Below are 27,881 nucleotides of genomic sequence, written 5' to 3'. Positions count from 1 at the left end.
TTGCAGAGAGGATTTAAATGGACCACAACTATAATTGTTCATTTAGTGAAATTAAGGCCAGAAAGGAGAATAGCATAGAGAAGATACTAAAATGTAATCGAGTGTATTGTTTTGATTTCTTGGTCAGGGACAAATTACATTGCGAAAGCTTAGAAACTGATTTTTAAACATGGCTTGTCAAATTTCTGTGTGTTGTATTTACTGTGACATAACAAAAAGGCTAATCATCTAAAGTCCTTTACTGGGATCCAATAGCTCCACAGGTTTAATCTCTAACATTATAGCCTCCCCATTCAGTGCATAGGGTCCATGTACAAAGAAAACTGTTTTCCTGCAAGAAAGTTTTACAATGAAAGGCATTTGTAATTGCTGCAGAAGCAGTATGACACTTTTGAACAGTTAGACGGGCATTCTTCAGAGGGTTTCTTTGATTTAAGGAAACTGTGTATGTCTACTGCATTGAAATGGAGCACAAAATGATTTTATTCAATAGACTTTTTGAGATTTTTGTTATCCTGAAGGTCAAATATGCTATTCCAAAAATAAATAAATAAAAAAAAGCTACAAACACTTGTTTAGAGCATCCGCACACTGGCTTTGCATTTGTAAAATAGATTTATAATTAGGTTTCTCTGCTCCCTAGTGTACAGAAACACATATTTTCCTTAAAAGCAACATGCCGTTAATTAGCGAGTGTTCTTTGGCTGTAACACATTAGGGCCTCGGTAAAAAAGAATCTGTAGTTTTGTGGGTCTCATTTCGCTATTCATAGTTACTGGACAAAGAGTAAGCGGAAACAATTATTAGGAAAAAAAGAAAAACAATTAATGTTCCCCTAGTCACTGTATACTTTTCTATGCCTGTTTTTCAGAGAGAAATAAACTGCAGTCCCACGATCAATGAATTTGGCAGGTTACGAAAGTCTGTGTAGAGAGAAACGCTTACTGTAGATGGCGATTGCTAACCTTACCCATGGAATATGCCTGGCTGTTGTGCTGACCTCTCTGGCTGCAATATTTTCTGGGTCACTAAGCTAGAGCAAGTATGGAGATCAGGCTAAGAGCCAGTGGCGGTGCTCCAGCCAGGTGGGGGTGTGGCAAACAAACCAACTGACCCCTCCCTCCACCACCAATCCCCCTGCCCCCCCCCCCCGGATGGATGGTACTCATGCAGTCAGGCTCTGGCTTGTGTTGTTGGAGGCGTGCAGAGCACTGAGAGATCGCTCCAATGAGGACAGCCATCTCCCAGATTTCCCTGTACATCCTTCCCAGGCACTGCCCAATACGGTCGCTTCTTCTCTCGGCCAATTGGGTCTCAGGACCCGCTTCCTGACTGGCTAAGAGGAGAAGCAGGAAGACAATAGCGAATATTAATTCACTATTGTCACACAAGTGAGTGGGCTCAGGATGCAGTGCTCTGCGCACTGAGCCCACCCTTTTTTGTAAAATTATTTTTTATTAAAGTTTTATAACATAGATACAGTAACATGCCGCAACATACGACCAACAATTACAGGTCAAAACACAAAAACCGGTATACATACATAAAACATAAAAAAAAAAAAAAAGAAAGGGAGGGGGGAAAAAGAAAACGTTAATAGACATCAAATATTCACAGTCCAGACTAAGAAAAGTGAAATCAAGTTAAATCCGGTTAGAACAAATCAGATCCCCCCCCCCCCCAGCACAACCAGATACTTTTGCCCAAACCCAGTTTCAATGCCGACCAGCTGGGACGATGGCAGGTGCCAAATGGCACAGCCCTCGGGCCATGGCACCGGATAGAGTGTAACATGCAAAACAAAACATGACCCTCCTCCCTCCGAAGAAATCCACATACATTGAGAAAAAATTAACACGTCTCCCTCTCAGAATACACAGTTACCTTATAATAAAGTGATCTAGAGTCCACCCCCTGCTGACAATATCATGCATACAAGCAATGACTATACTGAACCAAGCTCAATCTGACACTGTATCCACCGAGGCCATCCACCCTCCCCACACTTTATCAAATTTTGTCAACGCCCCCCTACTCAGGTAGGTAGCCTTGTAGAATGGGATGGCCTTATTGACTAGTACTTTCCAAGATGCCATCGTTGGGGCTGAGGAGCTCTTCCAGGAAAGGATGATCCGTTTCTTAGCATAAAAGAACAGTAGAATAAGGAGCGTTCTGATTGCCCTGGTCGTAGGCAGGGGCTCCACCAGGTGCAGTAGACACACCTCCACAGTCATGGGAATCGAAATAGAAGTGACCGATCCTATGCATTTCACCACAGCCTGCCAGTATGGTTTAACCCGGGGACAGTCCCAAAAGACATGCATAAAGTTTGCAGAGGGCATGGAACACCTCCAGCACACAGATCTCTGATCCCCAAACATTTTGGCTAGTCTAGCAGGAGTCAGGTAAACCCTATGTAAAAATTTATAGTGAATGAGTCTATCCCTGGTAGAAACCAGGGCCTGAAAAGCTGCCCCCCAGACATCGCTCAGTCGTCCCTGTCTAGTCCCGAGGTCACAGTCTCCCAGGCCCGCCTACATGGCGCCAGCAATTTAGTCGTTTCCTGGAAAAGGTCTCTGTATAGACTAGAAACCGCCTTAGGCAGCGATTCACTGAGCCCACCCTTTTTTAAGCCAATTAGAGCCTCAGGCTTTAATCGTGTGCTTTAAATCCATTCGTCCGGCACCCTGCATGTGGATTAGGGGCTGGGAGCATTTATTAGGGGGCGGCGCCCCTGCGCCCCTAATGGAGCAGCCACCACTGCTAGGAGCCCTGGATGTAGTCTGACTTTACTTGAGTAAGACTGAATTTTTCTAGGTAAGTGATTAAATCTAGGATTTGTTTTTTCCCTTGTTAAAAAGCTCTGGTTGTACTATGGGTGAAGCACAGTCGCCCACCTAAGGCTAAACCCAGCCAAGGCTGTACATATGCCACAGCTGGTTAATTTATGCCATTGAAAATTAAATGCAACATGCCGAGTTGACAGACGGCCCCACCTGTAAAGTTTGGCTGTTAAGGTCAACAGGGTCGTTCCTCAACAGCAAGCACTTTGCTCATGGTTGTGACATCCTAGGCCTAGACCCATTATAGAAAAAAAAACATTCAGGAGGCGGCAGGCTCGCCAAGGGACATCAGGGTGCAGATTGAATGATTGTTTTCCAGCAAGACCATGTCGTTAGACCTGGTTCTGTTTAACAGACGGCTGTACTGAAAGTTGTCCGGTACCTGCTGAAATTGATGACTTTTGGTATGTGTGTACCGGAATTAAAGTGGTTGTTAACCCAGTGAAGAGACTGACCGCAGGTGATACACAGAGATGAAACAAATCCTCCTACATAAGTTTTCCCTGTTTACCTACAGCTGTCTTTGCCTACATCCATTCAAAGTGCAGAATTTACACATGATCTATGAGTTCTGAAAAGCAAGGGGCAAAGAGCTCAAGTTACATCAGTGAGGAGAGCTGATTGGAGGGAAGGGACACCACCCTCCACACAGCACACAGGAACAGAGCTGAGGCTGTCAATCAGCTGGATCTCTCAGGCCCCGTACACACGTCCGAGGAACTCGACGGGCAAAACACATTGTTTTGCCCGTTGAGTTCCTTGTGAAGCCGCCGAGGATCTCGGCAAGCTAAAATTTCCCATTGAACAACGAGGAAATAGAGAACATGTTCTCTATTTCCTCACCGAGGTCCTCGTCGGCTTCCTCGGCTGAAAGTGTACACACGGCCGGGTTTCTCGGCAGAATTCAGCTCCGACCGAGTTTCTGGCTGAATTCTGACGAGAAACTCGGTCGTGTGTACGGGGCCTTATCCTGTAACCATTTTTCTCTTGGTGTCAGGAAAACTTGGCAGAAGTGATAGCAGAGGAACGAAGCAGTGGACAGAAATTACACTTCGTGCTCTATACACACTATAGAGGGATATAGGTTGTTTATATTTAATGTCTGAGGTTTACAACCACTGTAAGTCATACCTTTGTTCTCCCCTTCTGTAAGGAAGATTATGGCATTAGACTAATAACACTGCTGTGCAATAACTTATAGAAATAATAGTAAATGTTGCATAACAGAATATTGAAGAACAGGTGCTGGTGAATGTTGGAGTATAATTAAAGGCAAAACTTTTTTTTTAGTTTTTGATAGAGTTAAGAGGGATTCAAATAGTTATTAAGATTTTTTCTTAGTGCTATCTGTGTTTACTATTATCACCTAGAGTAAAAGTAAAAAATAAATAAAAATGTTGGGTTGTATGCAGAAAAGTAGTAGAGGTGAAATGAAGACACTAGTTCTGGTGACCCTGGTGACAAGCAGAGATTCCATAATTTTTGAAGGATTTCCTCTTACTTCCTGTTATGGCTATGGGACAGGAAGTGAAATGAAATCAACCCAATGGGACACAGATGATAGATGAGTCAGTTTTTTTGTTCAACTAGTGGGTTGATTGAAAAAGAAATGACCCGATTCCCCCATCCACACATTTTAGGTAGATGGAGGAATCACTCCTACTGAACTATTTTGTTCTGACAGCTATAGCAGGCAGCAGTGATCGAGTGGCATTTATTCAACATGGTGGTTGAACAGAAGTCAATTAGTAGATGAACTTTTCTACAACTATGGTGCCTATACATGGATCAAAATTTGGCTGGTCTCTGCACCTAGGTATGAAATGGGAGCTAAAAAGATAAGTGCACTTTGCTCCAAAAACCATAAACTCCCTCCTTTCTCTAAGGACATTAAAGTGGATGTAAACCGCATTCTTGAAATCTGACCTGGGTACATATATCTGTAGTGTTTGCTTATGTCTCTCCAAAGCCCAAAGTCCTGTGTCTTTCTGCTGCTCCGTTCCTCTGTTATCAGCATAATAACTTCTGACAAGCTCTCCAACACAGGAGATAAAAGTAGCTGGAAATTTGTGTCAAGGAGGGAACTTAAAGATAGATAACCAGAGAGCTTGTCTATTTAAAGCACAGCTCTGCAAGTTTCTTCGTTCCTCTGTCTATGTGGAGGGGGGGTGTGTGCCTTTCCTCCAATCAGCTGTCACACAGTGTATGCCCAGACTCCACACCCACTGCTAAAACAGGTAGAAAAAATTCTAACATGACTTTCTAAAGAGTCTAGGAAGCTGAAGACAGCAGAAATACATGTACAATTTATGTAGGGAGAGTGGTTTAATCTGTGGGTGTTTATGTGAGGGTATACATCCACTTTAAATATCCACAATGTTCCGATAGCAAGTGTCATGGGATTTAGGATGTCTAAACTGGGAGCTAGGGAACAGCAGTTTTTTTTATACTTTTTTTTAATTAATGGAATAATGTGAATAGTAAATGCTAACACAGCCCCATAGAATGTATGTGAAGTGTGCATTTTATGAAAAGTCCACTTAATGAACATCTAAGATAAACTTTGTGTACCAATATGTAAAAAATGGATTGCAAGCCTTTTGGTTTTACAAATCTGGGTAGTATCACACCACTGCACATATGTGAAATGCATTCTTTTGTCTACAATCTTTCACAACAGAATGGGCCCGCAAGGTAGTCCTTCTGGCAGCAACAGGATTAGAGAGGAGGAAGCACAATCCCTATTCCCTGTTTTCACTGATACACAGACAGATTGTTCTGTTTGATTTGATCCTTGCAGTGTCTGAGATACCAGGCTGTTCATTTCCTGCATATGCCTTGTTCAGTGAAACAGCAAAACTGCCAAGAACTGAAAGCCAAGTGAGAAACTCAACTCGCTAATGAGATGGGGCATGGCGGCAGCACATCCTCTCTTTCTAATGCAGGTTTTCTCTCTCCAAGACCCACCAATTCTTACAGCCCCTGTCCCCATATACAGTATCTCACAAAAGTGAGTACACCCCTCACATTTTTGTAAATATTTTATTATATCTTTTCATGTGACAACACTAAAGAAATTACACTTGGCTACAATGTAAAGTAGCGTACATATAGTGTACAGCTTGTATAACAGTGTAAATTTGCTGTCCCCTCAAAATAACTCAACATACAGCCATCAAGTCTAAACCGCTGGCAACAAAAGTGAGTACACCCTTAAGTGAAAATGTCCAAATTGGGCCTAAAGTGTCAATATTTTGTGTGGCCACCATTATTTTCCAGCACTGCCTTAACCTTCTTGGGCATGGAGTTCACCAGAGCTTCACAGGTTGCCACTGGAGTCCTCTTCCACTCCTCCATTATGACATCATGGAGCTGGTGGATGTTAGAGACCTTGCGCTCCCTCACCTTCCGTTTGAGAATGCCCCACAGATGCTCAATAGAGTTTAGGTCTGGAGACATGCTTGGCCAGTCCATCACCTTTACCCTCAGCTTCATTAGCAAGGCAGTGGTCATCTTGGAGGTGTGTTTGGGGTCGTTATTATGTTGGGATACTGCCCTGTGGCCCAGTCTTCCAAGGGAGGGGATCATGCTTTGCTTCAGTATGTCACAGTATATGTTGGCATTCATGGTTCCCTCAATGAACGGTAGCTCCCCAGTGCCGGCAATGCAGCCCCAGACCATGACACTCCCACCACCATGCTTGACTGTATACAAGACACACTTGTCTTTATACTCCTCACCTGGTTGCCACCACACACGCTTGACACCATCTGAACCAAATAAGTTTATCTTGGTCTCCTCAGACCACAAGACATGTAATGAATGAGTGACTTGTATAGCGCTACACATGCGAACCGAATCGCCTCTAGGCGCTTTTTTGCAGCCAGTGTCTTCCTGGCTGGTGGGGTCATTTATCTCGCAGGATCTCGACACTCTTGGCACACACAGTCGTACACACATATATACTGGGCCAATTTGGACAGGATCCAATTAACCTACCAGCATGTCTTTGGAGTGTGGGAGGAAACCGGAGTACCCGGAGGAAACCCATGCAGACGCAGGGAGAACATGCAAACTCCAGGCAGATGGTGTCATGGTCGGGATTCGAACAAATGACCCTTTTGCTGCTAGGTGAAAGCGCTAACCACTACACCATGTCCTTAGTCTGCTTGTCTTCAGAAAACTGTTTGCAGGCTTTCTTGTGCATCATCTTTAGAAGAAGCTTCCTTCTGGGATGACAGCTATGCAGACCACTTTGATTCAGTGTGTGGCGTATGGTCTGACCCCCCCACCCCTTCAACCTCTGCAGCAATGCTGGCAGCACACATATGTCTATTTCCCAAAGACAACCTCTGTATACGACGCTGAGCATGTGCACTCAACTTTCTCGTCAACCGTGGTGAGGCCTGTTCTGAGTGGAACCTGTCCTGTTAAACCGCTATATGGTCTTGGCTACCGTGCTGCAGCTCGGTTTCAGGGTCTTGGCAACCTTCTTATAGCCTAGGCCATCTTTATGTAGAGCAACAATTCTTTTTTTAGATCCTCAGAGAGTTCTTTGAGGTGCCATGTTGAACTTCCAGTTACCAGTATGAGAGAGTGAGAGCGATAACACCAAATTTAACACACCTGCTCCCCATTCACACCTGAGACCTTGTAACACTAACGAGTCACATGACACTGGGGAGGGAAACTGGCTAATTGGACCCAATTTGTAAATTTTCACTTAGGGGTGTTCTCACTTTTGTTGCCAGCAGTTTAGACATTAATGTCTCTGTGTTGAGTTATTTTGAAGGGACAGGAAATTTACACGGTTATACAAGCTGTACACGCGCTACATTACATTGTAGCAAATTGTAATTTCTTCAGTGCTGTCACATGAAAAGATATAATAAATTATTAAACAGAAATGTGAGGGGTGTACTCACTTTTGTGAGATACTGTATATCTCTGTACTCTCTCCAATTCTCAGCCTCTCACACCTTGTGTCAACCCCTTCTCCATTCATCCCAATGTTCCTCATATCTCTTACTAACATGATTTTTATCCTCTAGTGACAGATAAAGAGAACCAAACTATCCCGGGGGTGACAATAGCCATATGAAAGTCAACACTCCTTCTCGCCCCCGTCCCGCTGACCTAGACCACTGCAATCTCTGGTTCTAAGCCCAGGTATATCCACACCAGGAGCCCAGGGCTTAGAAATCCTCTCTGCATCCACGCAACGTCTTTATAGCTGAATGGACGCGCTATGCGTCTGTTGATTGGTCGTGTCGTCCATGTGCCAGCACTGACCAATTAGAATGCTCCACAATGTTCCCCTGACGAGGGACATTTTGGACATTCAGCAGAGAGGATTTCTAAGACCCGGACACTTGGCGTGACCCCAAGATTTGAAGAAGCACAATGGATGTGTGAAACATTGTCACCCTATGGCCTGTTGTCCTGGTGGCAGTTTTTCAATAAACCTGTTGGACAGATGTTGGTGTGCAGCTATTTTTTTTCTACTTAGTCTACAGCAAAAGTAACAGTTAAGGCCCATACACACGGTCGGACTTTTTGCCAACAAACTTCAAAATTAGCAAGTTTTCCAAAAAATCCAACCATGTGTACGAGGCTTTAGAATGTTGAGCCAAACCACTTACCACTGAGAGCAGGAGTGCTTTCAATGGTCAGTTTTTGATCATTTGCGTAAATTTTCATCTGGAAAGGAAAAAAACTGTTGCTACAACTGTTAAAACAGTGTTGGATGGGGTTTGGCTGCAATTTGTTCAGTCAGTATAAATCTGCTAGTCCATCTAACTCTACGCTCTCCCCAGATGGACAATGCTACGGTCCAAAGGTGTCTCTGTTGCTCTTCCATCCAGGGTGGAGACACCCTAAAGTCTCTTAGGCCTCGTACACATGATGGGTTAACCAGAGGACAACGGTCTGAAGGACCGTTGTCCTAGGTTAACCTATAAAGCTGACTGATGGTCCGTCGTGCGTACACACCATCAGTTAAAAAAATGATTGTGTCAGAACGCGGTGACGTAAAACACAACAAAGTGCTGAAAAACGAAGTTCAATGCTTCCAAGCATGCGTCGACTTGATTCTGAGCATGCGTGGATTTTTAACCGATGGTTGTGCGTACGGTTAAATTTTAAAGCAAGTTGACATTTTTTTATCCGAAGGTTAAATAACCTATGGGGCCTACACACGATCGGTTTGGACCGATGAAAACGGTCCTTCAGATCGTTGTCCTCTGGTTAACCTATCGTGTGTACAAGGCCTTACACACGATCAGATTTTCCGACAACAAATGTGTGGTGGCAGGGTTTTATCGGAAAATCCGACCATTTGTATGCTCCATCGGACAATTGTTGTCGGATTTTTTGACAACTGTTTTATAGTATGCTTTAAAATTTTCCAACAACAAATGTGTGCCGTTGGATTATCCAATCGTGTCTACACAAGTCCGTCGGAAAAAACTCCAAAGTACAAACACGCTTGATCAGAAGCAATGCTAACCATAGCACAACATTAGCAGAAGTTACCCAAAGGGTGGCGCTAAAGAGCAAAAAAAGTTCTGCTGTCTGTATGCAGAACAAGTTGAGTTTCAATCCTCCTTGTGAAAAAATGTATTTCTGCATTTGTACCTGTGATGGAAATAACCCATATAATATTAAAGGCACAAGGATTGATTTGCTAGAACTGGAGAGTGTAAAATCTGGTACAGCTGTGCATGGTAACCAATCAGCTTTGGCTTATTCAATTAAGTTTTGACAATAAGCCTAGGTTCACATTGGAGCGATTTGTCATGCGATTTGAGAGGTCAAATCACATGACAAGTCGAAGCCTATTGGCGGCAATGGCACTGTCCCAATCGGTGAAACACAGATTTTGCAGCGCCGCACCGATTTGCAAAAGTAGTTCATGCACTACTTTTGCCGATTTCAAGTGCGACTTCAATAGACATCTGTGTATGAAGTCACGCAGATGTCTATCAAGTAGGACCTGAAATCTCGCTGACCTTGCTACTTTGAAATTGCGCTACTTCAAGGGAAGTAGCGCAATTTCAAAGCAGCATCAATGTGAACCAGGGCTTAAACCTGGTTTCTACAGTACAGACCAAAAGTTTGGACACACCTTCTCATTCAAAGAGTTTTCTTTATTTTCATGACTATGAAAATTGTAGATTCACACTGAAGGCATCAAAACTATGAATTAACACATGTGGAATTATACATAACAAAAAAGTGTGAAACAACTAAAAATATATTTCATATTCTACGTTCTACCTTTTGCAGCAGACACATCTCTAGAACTGTTAAGAGGAGACTGTGTGAATCAGGCCTTCATGGTAGAATATCTGCTAGGAAACCACTGCTAAAGAAAGGCAACAAGCAGAAGAGACTTGTTTGGGCTAAAGAACACAAGGAATGGACATTAGACCAGTGGAAATCTGTGCTTTGGTCTGATGAGTCCAAACTTGAGATCTTTGGTTCCAACCCCCGTGTCTTTGTGCGACGCAGAAAAGGTGAACGGATGAACTCTACATGCCTGGTTCCCACCGTGAAGCATGGAGGAGGAGGTGTGATGGTGTGGGGGTGCTTTGCTGGTGACACTGTTGGGGATTTATCCAAAATTGAAGGCATACTGAACCAGCATGGCTACCACAGCATCTTGCAGCGGCATGCTATTCCATCCGGTTTGCGTTTAGTTGGACCATCATTTATTTTTCAACAGGACAATGACCCCAAACACACCTCCAAGCTGTGTAAGGGCTATTTGACCAAGAAGGAGAGTGATGGGGTGCTGCGCCAGGTGACTACCTCTTGAAGCTCATCAAGAGAATGCCAAGAGTGTGCCAAGCAGTAATCAAAGCAAAAGGTGGCTACTTTGAAGAACCTAGAATATGAAATATATTTTCAGTTGTTTCACACTTTTTTGTTATGTATAATTCCACATGTGTTAATTCATAGTTTTGAAGCCTTCAGTGTGAATCTACAATTTTCATAGTCATGAAAATAAAGAAAACTCTTTGAATGAGAAGGTGTGTCCAAACTTTTGGTCTGTACTGTATGTAGAGCTGTACCAGATTTTGCACTCTCTGGTTTTAGTAAATCAACCCCAGGGTGTATTTAAAGATAAAGAACATTATATTGTCTGCATGAGCATTTGCCTGTTCTAAATAAACCCTCTTTTGGAATTAGACAAGAGATTAATTTATTATTACTGTTACAAATTTGGCATCGCAAACAGGTTGCGCGAACAGATGCAATCGCCAAGCAGCTCAGAGACACCCTCGGCTTCCAGCCTAAGCTGTCCCCTGCTAATGCCAGCTGGAGTACTAGCACCGGAAATCACAAAATATGAAGGTTATGACATAGCACTGAGTGACTGGGCTGAAAGATCACAGGACGCAGTTTGGGGACATCGCGTGCTGCAGGAGCTTCAGGTGGGAATGGCTTTATGTGTTTTAAAAGCAGAAACACCTGTGTCACTGATTTTTTATACTGTGACTTTACTGCAGACTTGGCAGAAAAATGCTTCTACAGGTACATAGCTGGTGAAAGGTCTTTTCTCTAAAATTTTCTAAAAATAATTCTCAGCTGTATCACTCTATCGCTGTACATGTGCTGAGCTTCACGTCAGCATCCCCTGACTGCTAGAATGAAGAAATACCTATGGTTTAGCACTTCATTCTTATCCCCAGGCTGGCAGGATTTGAAGGAATTCAGAGTCCCGGTTGAAAGCTATAGCACTTTCAGATACTTAAAGCGGAATTTCGCCTAAAAAATAAATTCAAGTCAGCAGCTACAAAAATACTGCAGTTTCTGACTTTAAAAATAAGGACACTTACCTGTCCGGCGCCCCCCGATGTCCTCACCCAAAGCCGACCTGTCCCTCAGCCCTGGGTGGAGGTGCCAGCATTGATAGTAAGGAATTCAGGAAGTGAAACCTTGCTGCTTCACAGCCAGGCTCCCTACTGCGCATTTGCGAGTCGCCCTGAGAGTTTTGAGTGGTCCCTGTTTTTTTTCTGGGACCTGTGTGTCTCCCAGAAGACAGCGGGGGACGGGGGGGGGGGGGGGCGGACATGGTGTAGATCACCGCGGATACTACTGCAATCTTTTACCGGAAGTGGGAGCAAATACCTGTATTAGGCAGTTATCTACTCCCCCCTCCTCCCTGAAAGGAGGGAGGAATCCGGACAGCTGAAGTTCCATTTTTGGGTGGAACTCCACTTTAAGCCATTATACCTTCCATTAACCACTTCAGCCCCGCAAGATTTTGCCCCCTTCCTGACCAGAGCACTTTTTGCAATTCGGCACTGTGTCACTTTAACTGACAATTGCGCGATCGTGCGATGTTGCACTCAAAAAAAAATTGATGTCTTTTTTTTCCAATAAATAGAGCTTTCTTTTGGTGGTATTTGATCACCTCTGCGGTTTTTATATTTTGCGCTATAAACAAAAAAATAGGGACAATTTTGAAAAAAGCACAATATCTTTTACTTTTTGCTATAATAAATATCCCACATTCCCCCCCCCTCCAAATTTTTTTCCTCAGTTTAGGCCGATACGTATTTTTCTACATATTTTTGGTAACAAAAAAAATCATAATACGCGTATATTGATTGGTTTGCGCAAAAGTTATAGCGTCTACAAAATAGGGGATAGTTTTATGGCATTTTTATTAATAATAATTTTTTACTAGTAATGGCAGTGATCTGTGATTTTTATTGGGACTGCAACATTATGGCAGACACATCGGACACTATTTTGCGACTATTGTCATTTAAACAGGGATTAGTGCTATAAAAAGGCACTGATTACTGTGTAAATGACACTGGCAGTGAAGGGGTTAACCACTAGGGGGAAAGGAATGGGTTAAGTGTGTCCTAGGGAGTGATTCAAACTGTGTGGGGGCTGGGCTACAAGTGACACAATAGTGATCACTGATCCTGATCACAGGGAGCAGTAGATCCTGTCACTAGGCAGAAAAGGGAAATGCCTTGTTTACATAGGCATTTCCCCATTCTGCCTCTCCGTGAGATGATTGCGAGCACCCGGTAGACATCAAGTTTGTGGGACCCACAGAGAGTGTGGCGCGTGCATGCGCAAGGTGGCAAATTCAAAGCAACGTACAGGTACGTTGCTTTGCGCAGCGTGCCATTCTGCCGACGTATATCTACAGGCGGCGGTCGGCAAGTGGTTAATAATAATAAAAATGGTTCCTGTCTCTGTAAGAACATAATTTCATGTCTTCCAATTGTGTCTATTGACAGCAAACGTGTTATTGCTAAAAAGCCCCCCTTACACGTTCATGAACCTCACCTAAATCTATATTCTGCCGTTAATGCAACCTCACTGTCATTTACTGCTTTTAGGCCCTGTTCACACCTGAGCGATTTTCTGTTGGCTCTAGTACGCTCAACAAACAAAATCCCATTCATTTCAATGGTCTCTGTTCACAGCTGAGCAATTTGTCGCATGTAGCAAAACGCCTGAAGCTCCAAAAAGTACATGAGCTTCTCTTAGGCAGACTGGAGGCAAATTAGCCCCTTAGACTTCAATGGGAACGCCTGAAAAACACTTAACGTGAGCGTTTTACAAACGTATGAGCGTTTTGTTGAATGTTTTCTGGAAAAACAGCAGCTCTTCACTCCTACTCTTCACCCCCTAGTGCTTTCTATTGGCTAAAATAAAAACACCTGAAGCTTGAATAAACATGTAAAATGCTTGTAATATGCTTCTAAAACGCTTGTAATACACTTGCAAATCTCAAAATAAAAACAGCTGAATACAGTATGTGGTTGATCTGTATATAAAGCCTGGTTTACCTGCCAAAGTATTTGTTATTCTATGCAGCTGGACTTGTGATCCAGTGCCATCCGCCAGCAGCCATAGCCAGGTCCTGTATATCCCGGCAGAATACACTTATATTATTTTGTTTCTAAATACACTGAAAGATGTTTTATGTTCAATCTGATTTTATTAAACTTTTATGGGAACAATATACATTCCACAGTGGAACAGAGAATAGCCAGCGACACAAAGAGCAAATGTAAATATTACTTGGCAAGGTGAGTACACATATCACCTCCAACTGTATATAGGGTGACCACATTTCCAAACTACCATTCAGGGACACCCTCCCTTTCCAAAAAACGAATCAAAGCACAGTGATTGGACACAAGAGGCGGGATTTATGATTTCTCCAATCACAAGCAAGGGGCGGGATTGTGCTCCTACAGGCATTCCCAGCCAGGACAAGTACTGTCAGTGAGTAAAGCGGTGATGTGGTGCCCTTTTTTGGGGGCATCAGATTGACCCAGGAGTGGCTGTGTCAGTTTCAGTTCGGGACACTGTATTGTCCTGGAATGAATATGCCCGGGACAGACCTGCAAAATGCGGGACTGTCCCGGGCAATCCGGGACACGTGGTTACCCTACTTATATAACATGTGGCAGCAAAAACACATGTTAACTATAGTGTCGTAATAAATATCGGAAATAGTCATGCACTTCTCTATGCCAGATTATAATAGTAATATGCAAAGAAAGTGTATGAGGAATACAACATTTATGCCAGTGAATCACAAGGAGAGGAGAGGGTAGAAGACATCTGAGAACGTATCCACTCGAATTTATCTCTTTAGAGACATGAACTTTTAAAAGTACCAATAGGTAGGAGAGTGGAAAAGTATGGGCAATGAGGGGCATCAGGAGAAAGAACAGAAGAACATACAGGAAAGAGAAAATAAGAGAGAGAAAAAGGAGGGGGATTAAAACAAGGGGAGAGTGGGAAAACCCCATCTCCTAGGACCCACTACTAACCATATCCAGTCATCGCACATCATAACTCCACCAGAAGAGAACCGGCCATCATGCATTCTCAAAGAAGGCCAGTCACAAGAATGTTGCAAAGTCAGAGAAGTATCTGCAATGAGTCCAAACAGTCCAGTTAATCTTATATGCTTCCAGTTTATCAGTTTTCCAGGAAGCCAGTTGCTCTACATAAAGGGCCATCTTTAATATTAATTGGACCCTGGGCAGAAAAAAAAATGGGGCCCCACCATGCAATTTCACGCTCTACCTGCCTGCACACCATGGACTGGGGTGGTGAGGGGACACATCAAAAGACAGAAAACTCCTAGGGATCCTAGAACTTCTGGGATCAGTGGTAATGATAGAGGGAGGGGAGGGTGAGATCAATGGCAATGCAGATATTTTTACCGACTACAAATATAAAGAGGAATTTCAACACTGGCCACCAATGTAAGAGGGGTTTACACTGACCACTAATGTAATAGAAGCATTCACAGTAACCAATGTAAGGAGGGATTAACAGTGACCACAAATGTAAGGGGGGCCTTTACACTGGTCACTAGTGTGAATGAAAGGATTCTACACCAAGCCCCAATATAATGAGAAGATGTACACTGACCGCCAATGTAACTGAGACATTTAGACTGCGTTCACATTTGTGTGTGTCAGAAACACATGCAAAATCACTTTCCCGACACAACAGAAACACGCTGCCCTTTAGTAGATACACAGCAGTGCAATTAATTGTTAATGACACCCTCACGTGTCTGCTAACATGTGCTGTGCAACTGTGTGATTTTGAAAAAGTGTTAGGGACTTTCTTCCGCATTTCAAGCACATAGAGCAGCCCATTGAAATAATTGGGCTGCCCTACATGACCTACATCTTTATCCACCCTGTCAGTACACCTTTGCATCCTAAAACCTCTGCACCCCAAACCTCCCCCATCCTCTCTACTCCAACCCTCCACCCCTTTAACTTTACCTGCCTCCTATGCTCATCTTTGCACCCACCTTTCTTACCTCTATACATCCCCTCCTTGCTTACCTGTGCACCCAAACTGTAATTCCTTCTCTGCCTACCTCTGCATTGGTACCCTCCCCCACCAATTTGCTTACCTTTGCAGAACAGGCTGATGTTATAGGAGTGTATCGGCTGCCCGGGACTCTTCTCCTCATCGGCTGAGACAGCAGTGCGGCGCCATTGGCTCCCGCTGCTGTCAATCAAAGTCAGTCATTGGCCAATGAGGAGAGAAATGGAATGGGGCCAGGCTGCAGCTCTGTGTCCGAATGGTCGTATGGAGCTGCGGCTCAGGTGCCCCATAGCAAGTTGCTTGCTGTGGGGGCACTCAACAGGAGGCAGGGGCCAGAAGCACTTTAGAGGGACCCGAGAAAAGGAAGATCCGGCCTGCTCTGTGCAAAACCACTGCACAGAGCAGGTACAGTATGTATAACATGTTTGTTATTTTTAACTAAAAAACAAAACTTTATCACTTTACCTTCTATAAATTTATGAATCATAACAAAGTAAAAAAATTGAGACTTTGCATATACCTCCAATAGTGAATACACACTAGTTAAAATATAAAACATTTTTATGGTATACAAAAAGGATATACAATCATGTTTGTTACAGGTACATTATACAAAACATTTAATCTCATGTGTACAAGATCAATAAGTAATACCAACAACGTATCTCAGGAACATCCTATCTGGAATATCAACAAGGTTGGCTGAAATAAGGTTGATGTGTTTTGCGGGATACCCCGCTTCCTCAGGACCTCTCAGACTTTGTTCGAGGATATGACAAAATATATAGTTAAAGAATAAGCAAAATATAAAATTACTATCAAATTATCATGAATAATGACAGCAATCATATTTAACATGGTGCATTCATGCGCCCGGGAGCCCTGAAGTGGGCTGGACGCACGAATAGGGGGTGGCCACGGCCCGCTGAGGAAGTTGAACGCAACGCGTCCGGGGGTTCAGGAGCCTGCATACTACGTCGCTCATTTGCCGTCCTTGACACACAAATGATTGTACTTCTGATATGCCGTTTTTTGTCTGGCCAAATGTGAGTAGCCTGACCTTTTAAAGCCTGTGAATAAACCTACTTAGTGTAACAGAGAGCACTTAGTTCTGTGATTATCTTTTCCATGTTCCTGTCCATGAGTTATGGTTGCCTTATGAGGATCTGATTCATCAGCCTGGTTTTCTGGTATTGTGACACCTGCTTAATTGACCATTTGTTAACTCAGTGGTCCACTTGGGAAGGTGAGAGTACCCATCTCTAGCGGTGGAGGGATCACTTTAAGTTTGGTGGTTTATCACGTGGTGAAGATTCATTTACTTCATTTACTTCCTGGCACTTTTGGATTCTGGATTTTGCTTTTTTGGACTATTTTAATATATATACACATATATATTTTTGCCGCTATATTTATAACACCAGTGTTGTATTTGTTTAGTTTTGCGCTGCACTATATTCCTATATATTTTATAATTTCATATTTATTTTATTTCCATCTCTGCACCGTGTTAAACTGATCCCCTTTGTGATTGTATAATACAATTTCTGCCATTATTCATGGTGATTTAATATTAATTTTATATCCTTTTTGTAAAAAATAAAAATTTGCGATTTTTTAACTAGTGTGTATTCACTATTGTAGCGGTATATGCAAAGTCCTAATTTTTTTACTTTGTTATGATTCATATATATTAGAATCAATAAGCTGAAGTCATTTTTTGTATTTGTGAATTTATTAAGGTCAAGCGATCAAAAAGGGACATCTAAAGAAAAGCCAAACACTGAACGGCTGTGTATAGGAAACGGTTTCTAAACTTCCAACACAAATTAAAAAATTGCTAAGGGGTTAACTTCTCATTTTAAATAGTGTAATGCCTGTCGGAATAAACTCAGACGGGTTTGTAAAGGTGTGCAAAGGTCGTTGTCCGGGGGACCTACGGCCGGGGAGCACCTATTTTTTAAAGCCGGGCACCCCTTCTATAGACTTCCATGTTAAACGTCAGTCTAGTCATGGACACAGTGAGGCATGGGCATAGTGAGGCATTGGCACAGTGAGGCATGGGCACAGTGAGGCATGGGCACAGTGAGGCATGCACATGGACACAGTGAGGCACAGTGAGGCATGCAGATGGACACCCTAGGCTTATACTCAAGTCAATACGTTTTCCCATTCTTTTGTGGTAAAATTAGGTGCCTCGGCATATATTCGGGTCGGCTTATACTCGAGTATATACAGTAATTTAGACTGTATATATGCCACTTATCATTGATTCTATATGCATACTTTGGCACAAATTGTGGCTAAATGTCTTATTTCCTGTAAAATATTATAATAAAAGTAACTTTGACACATGTAATAAAGATTATATAACTGCCTGCATAACACTGCTTGCTGTTCCTTTCACACCCAAACCAATGGCACACCTATCTAGTTAGTGTTCTTGTTCGTTCTTGCTAAATTGGTGAAATGTATCATTTATTCTTTATGTCATGTTAATGCCTGCAAGATCTTAAATTTAACAAAAAAATCACAACATAGTGTACTTTGGGTAATTCATGACTTTCCTGAAACTGAACACAGACATAGAATCGAGCATACCAGTTTGGATTTGCCTTGGCAGGGAGGACATGACTATGAACAAGAGGCCACTGTTATTTCCTGTGAGCTACCGTCATTTTTTGATATCTCTGGGTGCTTCCATTGAGCTATTTACAGAGTTTACTTTATATTTACCAAATATTCTACAGTTCCACATCCATTTGTTTGCTGTAAAAAAAATATATTTCCTGAAGCAAGAAAGCATATTGAAAATCTTAGCAAACCCTACTGACTTGTATAGATCTATAGCCCCAATTGTATTATTTCTTAGGACATGTAGGTTTACTAGGTGATTGGTTTTGTGCTTGTTCACAAATAAACACAGAAAATATATCCATCTAACTGTTTCCTGCCCTTATGAAGCCCATTTCCAGCCAATGCTTTTTATTTTCTTTGAAAGTGGAATTTTCCTTACAAGCACCTAAAGCCCACCAACACCCCTGCTTGCAGATTCCTAAACATCAGTAAGTTGTAAAACCAAACATTTTTATTTTACTTACATTTAAATGAATCCCACTGCTGTATAGAGGCACTGGTGACATATCCAGGGACTCACAGCTACACCCTGGGAAGCAGTGTTCATTTTGACATCAAATTTCAATTCAGTTTTAGTTAGTCTTTTAGTTTTAGTTGCATTTTAGTCATCTGAGTTGTTTTCGTTTTAGTGATATTTTAGTCTACTAAAATCTCCAGTACTTTCTAGTAGACTAAAATCTAAGGGGTTTCGTTAAATTTTAATGAATTATTTCTTTAAAACTGCCAAACATTATATACTTCTTGAAAAAAAAAGGGTTTTTTTTGGACTTTAAATGAGATGCGTTTTTAAACAAACAGTAGTATGAGTAAAATAGTAAACGTTTATAACCAGGCTCATACTTACCACTCTTTACATTGAGGAGACTTCAAAAGTTTAGTTAGGAATGCAGATTGCAGAGAGCCTTGTCGATGGCTCTGCAGCTTACTCATGTACTTGCAAATGCGTGCAACCAATCCTCTGCTTTTAACATATACAGTTAGACAGTTGAATTTGGCTTGCTGTTTGGGTGGTAAATATGAGCCTGGTTATAAACATTTACTATTTTACTTATACTACTGTTTGTTTAAAAACGCATCTCATTTAAAGTCCCAAAAAAAAAAGTTTTTTTGTATCCAATAGGGATGGAGGCGTGTGTTTTTCATACGCCTCATTTAAAGTTCCAACCCCAGTTTTCTTTGTACCATATAGGGATGGAGATGTGTTTTGCTGATACCCTTATACTATTATGTGTTTTTTTCCAGTGCTCTTCACCACAATACCAAGCATAGGTGGAGGCGGGGACACACCCCTAGTCACCTGTCCTCCATCTACCCATCAGTCTTTACATGCCTCCATTGAGGAGACTTCAAAAGTTTAGTTAGGACTGCAGATCGCAGAGAGCCTTGTCGCTGGCTCTGCAGCTTACTCATGTACTTGCAAATGCGTGCAACCAATCCTCTGCTTTTAACATATAGAGTTAGACAGTTGAATTTGGCTTGCTGTTTGGGTGGTAAATATGAGCCTGGTTATAAACATTTACTATTTTACTTATACTACTGTTTGTTTAAAAACGCATCTCATTTAAAGTCCCAAAAAAAATACTTTTTTTTTGTATCCAATAGGGATGGAGGCGTGTGTTTTTTTTCATACGCCTCATTTAAAGTCCCAACCCCAGTTTTCATTATATAGTTCTTGAGTAAATATCTAATAACATGTTTATTATCTATGGTATTAAGGTTTGAACATGCACTACAGACACAGATTTCGCCGTGATATAAATTTAATTTAATTTTAGTATTTTTTTTTGTAATTCCTTTTAGTTTTAGTCTTAAGCCCTGTACACACGGGCCAGAATCTCGTCAGGAAAAAAACGTTGTTTTCCCTGACGAGATTCTTGCCAAGAATCTCTTGCCGCCCGAGTGTACAAACACTCCTTTTAAAAGAACCGCGGTTCTTTTGGAAGGCAAGAACGCAGTGACGTCCTCACAGATGCTCAATAGGGTTTAAATAGGGGCTAAAACTAGCTATAGAATCCCAGACCAGAAGGGACAGGGTTAAATTAAAATAACAAGAGCTGTATATAAATTATATTGCAATAGACAGGTTCACCTCCTAACATACAGAAAGCTGACCACTACACATGCACACTGTATCACAGACTTAACTATTTGGCATAGTGCATGTTAGACTACAACAAGAGACCAGTATACTTCTGTCACCAGTCTTTATATACAGTATCGCACACTTACACAAAAGTGAGTACATCGCTCACATTTTTGTAAATATTTTATTCCTCTCTTTCTAATGCAGGTTTTCTCTCTCCAAGACCCACCAATTCTTATAGCTCCTGTCCCCATATACAGTATCTCACAAAAGTGAGTACACCCCTTACATAAATATTTTATTATATCTTTTCATGTGAGAACACTGAAGAAATTACACTTTGCTTCAATGTAAAGGAGTGTGCAGCTTGTATAACAGTGTACATTTGCGGTCCCCTCAAAATAACTCAACACACAGCTACTAATGTCTAAACTGCTGGCAACAAAAGTGAGTACACCCCTAAGTAAAAAAGGCCAAATTGAGCTTTTGCTGGTGGGAAGCTGTGTTCCAGGCAGGTTGGGCAATGTTTGGATGCTCTCCTCCATCACCACTGATCTTGTTCTCAGGTCTCCAACACAAAGACAGACACCACATCACAGTCATTCTCAGGGGCTTCTGCAACTTAACTTAGCTGCAACTTTATTCTAGAGGTATACTTATTAATAGCGATACAGTATATACCCAGGTATGTGTACACAACTCCACCAGGACTCTTGTTGGGCTCCTTGCTGATAATACCTGTTTATACATTGGCTGTTCTAATATTAATCTTTTCCTATATCAAGCCTGTATTTTATCTATACTGGTATGCATCTATATACTTGTGGCTTATGTTATATGCTGATTACAGTAGTTCCTCTGCTTCCAATTACTCTGATAATATTACTGGAAATTTTCCATGAAGGGACTACCTTCTGTTCACAGATGCTCTGTCCTGGGTGGAGGCACTGCCAACTATATTATTAAACCCACTGTAGAAAGGTATGTAGGAGGTGTGCATGATGAAGAAGTGGCAGACAAAGAGTGTTTATAACCTGTATGCATAAAAATAAATGTTTACACTCCCCTACACAGTTCCCAACACCCTCCTCCATGCATGAGCATGCAATTATTGCTAGCTCAACTCAATGTAAAGTGTTAAGCCAATGATGACTTCACTAGCAGTGTGCCTCTACTTGCCACTATACCCTAGCACATTTTGCCAAAATTGAATCTGAACCAAATACCACCCATGCTACATCCACAGTCCTCGCATGTGTATCACAAATGTGCATAAATACAAGTGATTTTCACAATGTTTTTCGCTTCTTCCTCTGTGCCCAACCCCCACTACAACTCTCACTATTTTCTTATTTCATCTGAAACTTTCATGTTTTTGTATATTCCTCAGTGCTTCACAATCTTGATTTCACAAAAGATTGACAACACGCAAAGATTGTAAATTAGCAACAAATTAGCAAAATTTCTAGAACTGAAATATGTGCAATTCAACGCGTTTGCTTTCATTCTGTGGTTGTTAAAGTGGATCTTCACAAATTTTTTCAACTTTTCATCTATTAAATCTTCTGCCCTTGTTGTTTTAAATTTGGATAGTTAAACATTTTTTCCTACAAGTAAATACCTTATACAGCCTGTTTCTTGTCTGGTCATTAGCCTAGGCTTATGATATCATGCACAGCTCTCTCTAACTCTTGTGAGAGTTTGCGAGGAAGGAAGGCAGAATGAGTCATAATAGGGCCAATGAGAGCTGCAGGGCTGCACAGCTGGAGGTGTGCCTCTGTGTGAATCCAGGAAGTGAACAGGCTGTCAACAGTTAAAGTGGTTGCAGCCAGACTCAGTGGAGGGAAATTTCTGCAGCATATTTGCACACCTCCCAACTTTTTGAGATGGGAATAAGGGACACCTATCAGCAAAAGTATGCAGGCATAGGACACACCCCTTCTCACACCCCCTTAAAGGAGAATTGTATGTAGTGCCCTGCTCCTGTTGAACAGGTGCTGCTGTAAATTTAAGAGTAAGTTAGCCTCTGTTCCAGCCATGGCTGTGCTGGGAGCAACCACCATTGCTCGCCTGGGGGTGTTATTACCATCCCAGGCCAAGGGTGGCAGCAGCTAAGTCAGGGTGTATTGGGTGTCCCCCTCGGCGGCAAATCAGTGGGAGTGTTCGCCCCGTTGTGCATGCTGGGGAGAGGTACTTAAGGAACAGACGCCAATGGCGGGGGGTCCATTGTTCATGCCTCGTGGCCCGCCTGGCCTGGGGTGCGTGTTCCTGAATCCTGGCTCCGGGACCACGTTGGTCCGGGGTCGCAGCTTCGCCTGGTAGGCCCAGTAGTCAGACTGGGGCCTGCCTCTTTTTCAGAGGTGATCCTGTGCTGTCCATCCTGTGGGAGGAAGCCACTTGATGAAGGAAGCCAGGGGAGGACCTATCCTGGAGAGGAACATGCAAGAGGCTGGTATCTTAGGAGAAGGCCTGGAAACGTAATCGAAGGATGCACCGTGCACTAAGAGGCTTGACAGTGTCGCCTGTCGGGTCTAAAGTTCTACTAAAACTAAGCTGGAGAGATCCAGGTGCTAAATCCTGTGGCAGGGGATTCTGGACCAAAAGTGTCTCCTCCTAACCTCCCTAGCGGTATGATTATTTCAGATTTTAGGTGCTGAAAGCGGTACCATTATTTGCAAGGAAATTTGGCGTTTTATACTGTAGGCCTGTAATTCTTAGGAATAACTCACTTAAATCTGACCAAACAAGAGTCTAGTAGGCATCCCGGGTATAATTATTTTTTTAAAAACAAAATTATAAATTATAATATAATAAATAATTATAAATAATTATAACAAATAATAATATAATTATAATAAAAATTATTTAATAATGTAATCAACTCAAAATCACTGAAATTTGCTCAGTTGCAGAATTGTTGCTGTCATTACTTTTATTTTTTTATGACGAATTTCCCCACAAATCGCTATCGCACAATTCTGCAAGTGATTATAATTTATTATCGCTGTTTTCTAGCTGCTCTAAAACCATTTTTGACATAAAGGGACACTTTTGGTTGCTATGGACAATCTAAAGTTTGCAGGCAGAAAGAACAGTTTTTATTATATAAAAGAACATGTAGGGCACTGGACAGACCACTAGGGACAAGGGGGTGTGTATTTTTTACATACAATACTGAAATCTATAAGATTACAGTATACTGTATGTATTGTGTTTATTTCCGTTTTTGAATTTGGCGCCGTTCTCCGCCCCTGTGTGTCGTAACGTCGCAGGGAACGGAGATCGGCGGCACACAGAGGCACTGTGTGAATCGAGCGAGGTCCCGCTCGCTCACACAGCGCGGTGGCATCGCTGGATCCAGGGACAAGGTAAGTAAACCATGCCTGTGGATACAGCGAGGCGAGCCCGAGTCTGACTCAGGGTTACCGATCGTAGCAAAAAAATGTAACCCCGAGTCAGACTCAGGACTACCGCCAGGGGGGTTAAAGGAAGGTCTGTGGCAGAGACTGTACTTTATTCCGTGCGCCATCCCGGCTACTAGGCCAGTGAGAGGGACCTATCTGGGTGAGCAATACCCACTCTGGCTAGAGTGGTGACGAGAACTGTTTGCTGAAAGCAGGAGTGTTTCCTATTTGTTACTATACACCTGAACCTACCTACTTACCCTTCCACCCCTCCAACTTATTTTCTACTAAGTTCTACAAATAAATCACAGAAAAAGAGGTGTATTGTGTGGACATTGGAATTCTTCACACTCTCACTGGACAGCGAGAACATAGAGGTAACGTGCCACCCAAAATTACTCAGCAGCTCCTTCGGTGGTAGTGCTACACGTAGAAAAAAATAAAAGATTGGTTCAGCCTACAATTGCTTTTTTTTTACCACTACTATTCCGTTATATTGGCTTTTGGAATTTTCAAATGCAGTAATTTAGAAATCAGATGAAAAGTTTACTGTTGGAAAACACTTTTTGATAGATAAAAAGTGCATTGTATATACATCTATAGAGATCAGACCTAAATAAGGGACAAATGAGGAGGAATGAGGGATAGAGGGACATTGCTCCAAATCAGGGACGGTCCCTCGAAATCAGGGACAGTTGGGAGCTATGTATTTGGCAAGTACAGAATCACAGTATATATAAAATAATATGCAAAGTGGTTGGAGGGAAGCTTCTGAATGGCAAAGATGTTTTTATTACAAATGATGTGAGCAGACTGCAGTTCCCCTTTAAGGCTGGGTGTACACCTCTGTTTAGGAGGTCGTCTGCCCTGGCTGCATTGGGCTCGCTGAAGCCTGAGTGCCCCCCTGCCTGCTGCTTGAAGGTGCACTGAAGCATACAAGCAGCAGTCTCACTTTTTGCACTTGCTGTTTTGTTGAGTACAGTAGAAAAGCATCTCAATGGGTATTCTGTTTTTTCTTTGCACTGTGCTCAGCAAAAAACTGACATGCACAAGCCAACTCCAGTGGGGCTATACAGTTAGTACAGTAAATATTGTAATCTTGTAGTGTATCGCAGTAAACTGCTGTGAATAAGGTTGCCACCACATTGCTTTAAAATGTGATACATAGCATGCATTACACAGAACCCAATTCATAACTGTCGGTTTTTAAAGCGAGGATGTGGTAAAGCTAGCTTTGTAGTAAGTGAAGGGATTTTTGCAGCTGCATTTATGCAGTAGCGCCTACACACAGGGACCTACATACTCTACGGCCATCCGATAGAGCATTGATATAACATATGAGGCAATACCGTATGGTCCCTTCTCTGAAGACACCATTTGCTATATGCCGTTTATGATCTCCTATAATTAAGAGATCACGGCCTTCCGGTAAGAGGCAGTGTGTGATTGTGGTGGAGGCTTTTATCGTCACCCCTTTTTGGATGTGGTGGATTAATAAGCACCTGGGAGATCATTGGAATTGAATCATTTTTCTATTGGGACTTTTTACTGTGTAGTGTGATCAAGTTTATGATTGCCTTGGACACTTATTATTTATCACGTGTAGATCACTGGTTTGTTATCACATTCCTTTCTTTCTGCACTGGTTGTGCTGTTCTCAGTGCAGTCTATATCACGTTTATAACACAACTTTTTATTTTTGTTTATTTGTTTAATGTTGTATAACATTTTTGTTGCTGCTTCTTTTATATACACAATTTCTTTTGAATTAGCGCAGTAACCTTTTTTTCCACTGTTTTCACACTAGGGAGATTTCCCCTGGAACAGGAAGTGAAGGGAAATCCCTGCAATGGGACACAGATGATGAAATAATTCTGGCAGGGGTTATAACCCACCCTTGCTCTATCCATAATAAAAAATAAAACGTTTTGACTATAGTTCTACTTTAACATTGCTGCATAGAAACCTAATGCTATTAATAAAATTCTCTCTCTAACACAAAAGCACATTTTTGTACTATGCAACCAGACTCCTTTCAAAGCCCACTATATAACCTCTTGAGTCGATCTGTATAACTAATCTTATACTTTGTGAAAGAGCAGGCAAGAACCTTTTTGTAGGATATCTAGAAATTCTGAGTACAGAGCAAGTGCAACGTTAATAGCACACTGAGTGATGAAAATGAATCTGCTTTTATCAAAATGCCAGCTGTCTTGACTTTAATATATTCTACCTTAATAAGCGAGCGGTGTCCCCTGCCTACACAGACAGGTACTCACACTGAAAAAAGTGCCAATTTTAGGAAAAAATAATAGGCACTGCTCTCTGGGAAACTGTAAGGCCTTGTACTCACGACCGGATCTGTGCGCTGGAAACTGTCTGCCCGACAGTTTCCGGCGTACAAGGCTGATTTGTGTTTTGTTCCGCTGGCGTGTACACACCAGCGGACCAAATTCCCGTCGTACCGGAACGCGTGCACGTAAACTACGTACGACGTCACTATAAAGGGGAAGACCAAAGTTAATGGCGCCGCCCTCTGTTCCTCTTTTGCTAGTTACGTGTTTGCTCGTGTTAGTGAAGGTTTGGTTAGAGCTGATTCGCGCTTCTCGGTCTCCAGGCTTTGACAGCGTGTATTCACGGGTTCAGTGCGTGTGCTTGCGGTAACGTAGTTGTCATTCGGCTATAGGCAAGCAGGTTGTTTCTGCTTTAGCAGTTGCATCCTGTGCGCTCGTATCTGTTTGTCACGCGTTTGTCGCAGGTAGTGCTGGATTTGCGAGTGCTTTCTGTTTCAGTGTGTTCTTGACTGACCAGCCGGCCGGTTTGAAGCCATGATGGAGCAGCAGCGTCAATTTTCGCGAGTTGGTGCTGTTTATGGGATGGCTGCTGGATATGTTCATTTGTCCAGTACTTTGGCCAGAAACAGGGGGCGGAGGCGTTTCTGGACCAAGAATTGGTTGCGCCAGCGTGACCAGTTCTCACATATGCCTCTGCTTAGGGAACTCCAGGAGAATAATCCTAATGACTTTAGGAATTTTCTCCGCATGACGGACCCCGTATTCAACCGTCTGCTGGATCTTCTGTCCCCCTATATCACGAGGCAGGACACTGTGATGCGCCAAGCCATCACGGCCGAGCAGAGGCTTATTGCCACGTTGCGGTACCTGGCGACTGGGAGGAGCCTGCAGGACCTCAAGTTCTCGACAGGCATCTCTCCGCAGGCGCTTGGGGTCATCATACCGGACACGTGTGCTGCCATCATCAAAGTTATGCATGAGGAGTATATTAAGGTAAGTTTCCTGGCTCTAATAATGTGGCCAACTAACTTTATTTTTATTTTCCCAGATATGCTGTGTGTTTAACTAACGTTACCTTTTCTCCCTATGCATGTTGATATCAGCTTTACATGTTTTATTCTTGGCCTACCTGCATATTTGTCCCTTACCCAATATTAACCTGTCCAGCATGCTATCCTAGGGACAAACCCACCTTGCCATTTTTTCAAACAGGACTTTTTGGTTTTTGTGTCCCCCCCTTCAAACTTTTATTGTCCCCATCAGAGGGCTGTGGAGTCTCTTAATGAAGTGGCCCTATATATTTCATTTCCCAAATTCTCCATGCACATTTTTCTAATGCAATTTTAATACTGTGAACTGTCACAAGGATGCTTGTAGGATGTATTTGTTACAAAGTACTAAATCTCTAATTTTGTTTGTCCCCACAGCTACCCTCCACACCACAGGAATGGCAGTCTGTGGCTTCCCAATTTGCCCAGCGGTGTGATTTTCCAAACTGCGGTGGAGCAATAGATGGGAAACACGTCCGCATTGTGCCCCCACCCCGCTCGGGGTCCTACTATTATAATTACAAGGGTTATCATAGTATTGTGTTGATGGCGGTGGTGTCGGCACAGTATGAGTTTCTATATGTGGACGTGGGGAAGAACGGCCGGATGTCTGATGGGGGAGTGTTCGCACGGACTGATTTCTATGATCGTCTCCAAGCTGGTGGTCTGGCATTGCCACCAGATGAAGATAATGTGGAAGGACTTCCGTTTGTGTTCCTAGCGGACGA

The 27,881-nt window shown here is 42.5% G+C and overlaps 1 protein-coding gene across 2 annotated transcripts in view; it reads right to left on the bottom strand.

The window, feature by feature from the left end:
* The window catches only part of LOC120931479 (nuclear receptor ROR-alpha), a 637,829-nt gene that overhangs the window by 429,335 nt on the left and 180,613 nt on the right, over positions 1-27,881 (bottom strand). The window contains exon 1 of one of the 2 annotated variants that reach the window (XM_040342972.1): positions 14,663-15,602. The exons of the other annotated variant lie outside the window; for it this stretch is intronic. Coding sequence (XP_040198906.1) covers positions 14,663-14,675 — 13 coding nt within the window. The 5' untranslated portion in view covers positions 14,676-15,602. Of the gene's footprint in view, positions 1-14,662; positions 15,603-27,881 lie in introns of those variants that run through there. 2 annotated transcript variants of the gene reach the window in all.

Source organism: Rana temporaria, chromosome 3 (genome assembly GCF_905171775.1).
Source record: "Rana temporaria chromosome 3, aRanTem1.1, whole genome shotgun sequence".
In the NCBI taxonomy this organism is placed as follows: domain Eukaryota; kingdom Metazoa; phylum Chordata; class Amphibia; order Anura; family Ranidae; genus Rana; species Rana temporaria.
The sequence above is the reverse complement of the archived record's forward strand: the minus strand, read 5'-3'. Positions and strand labels throughout refer to the sequence as shown.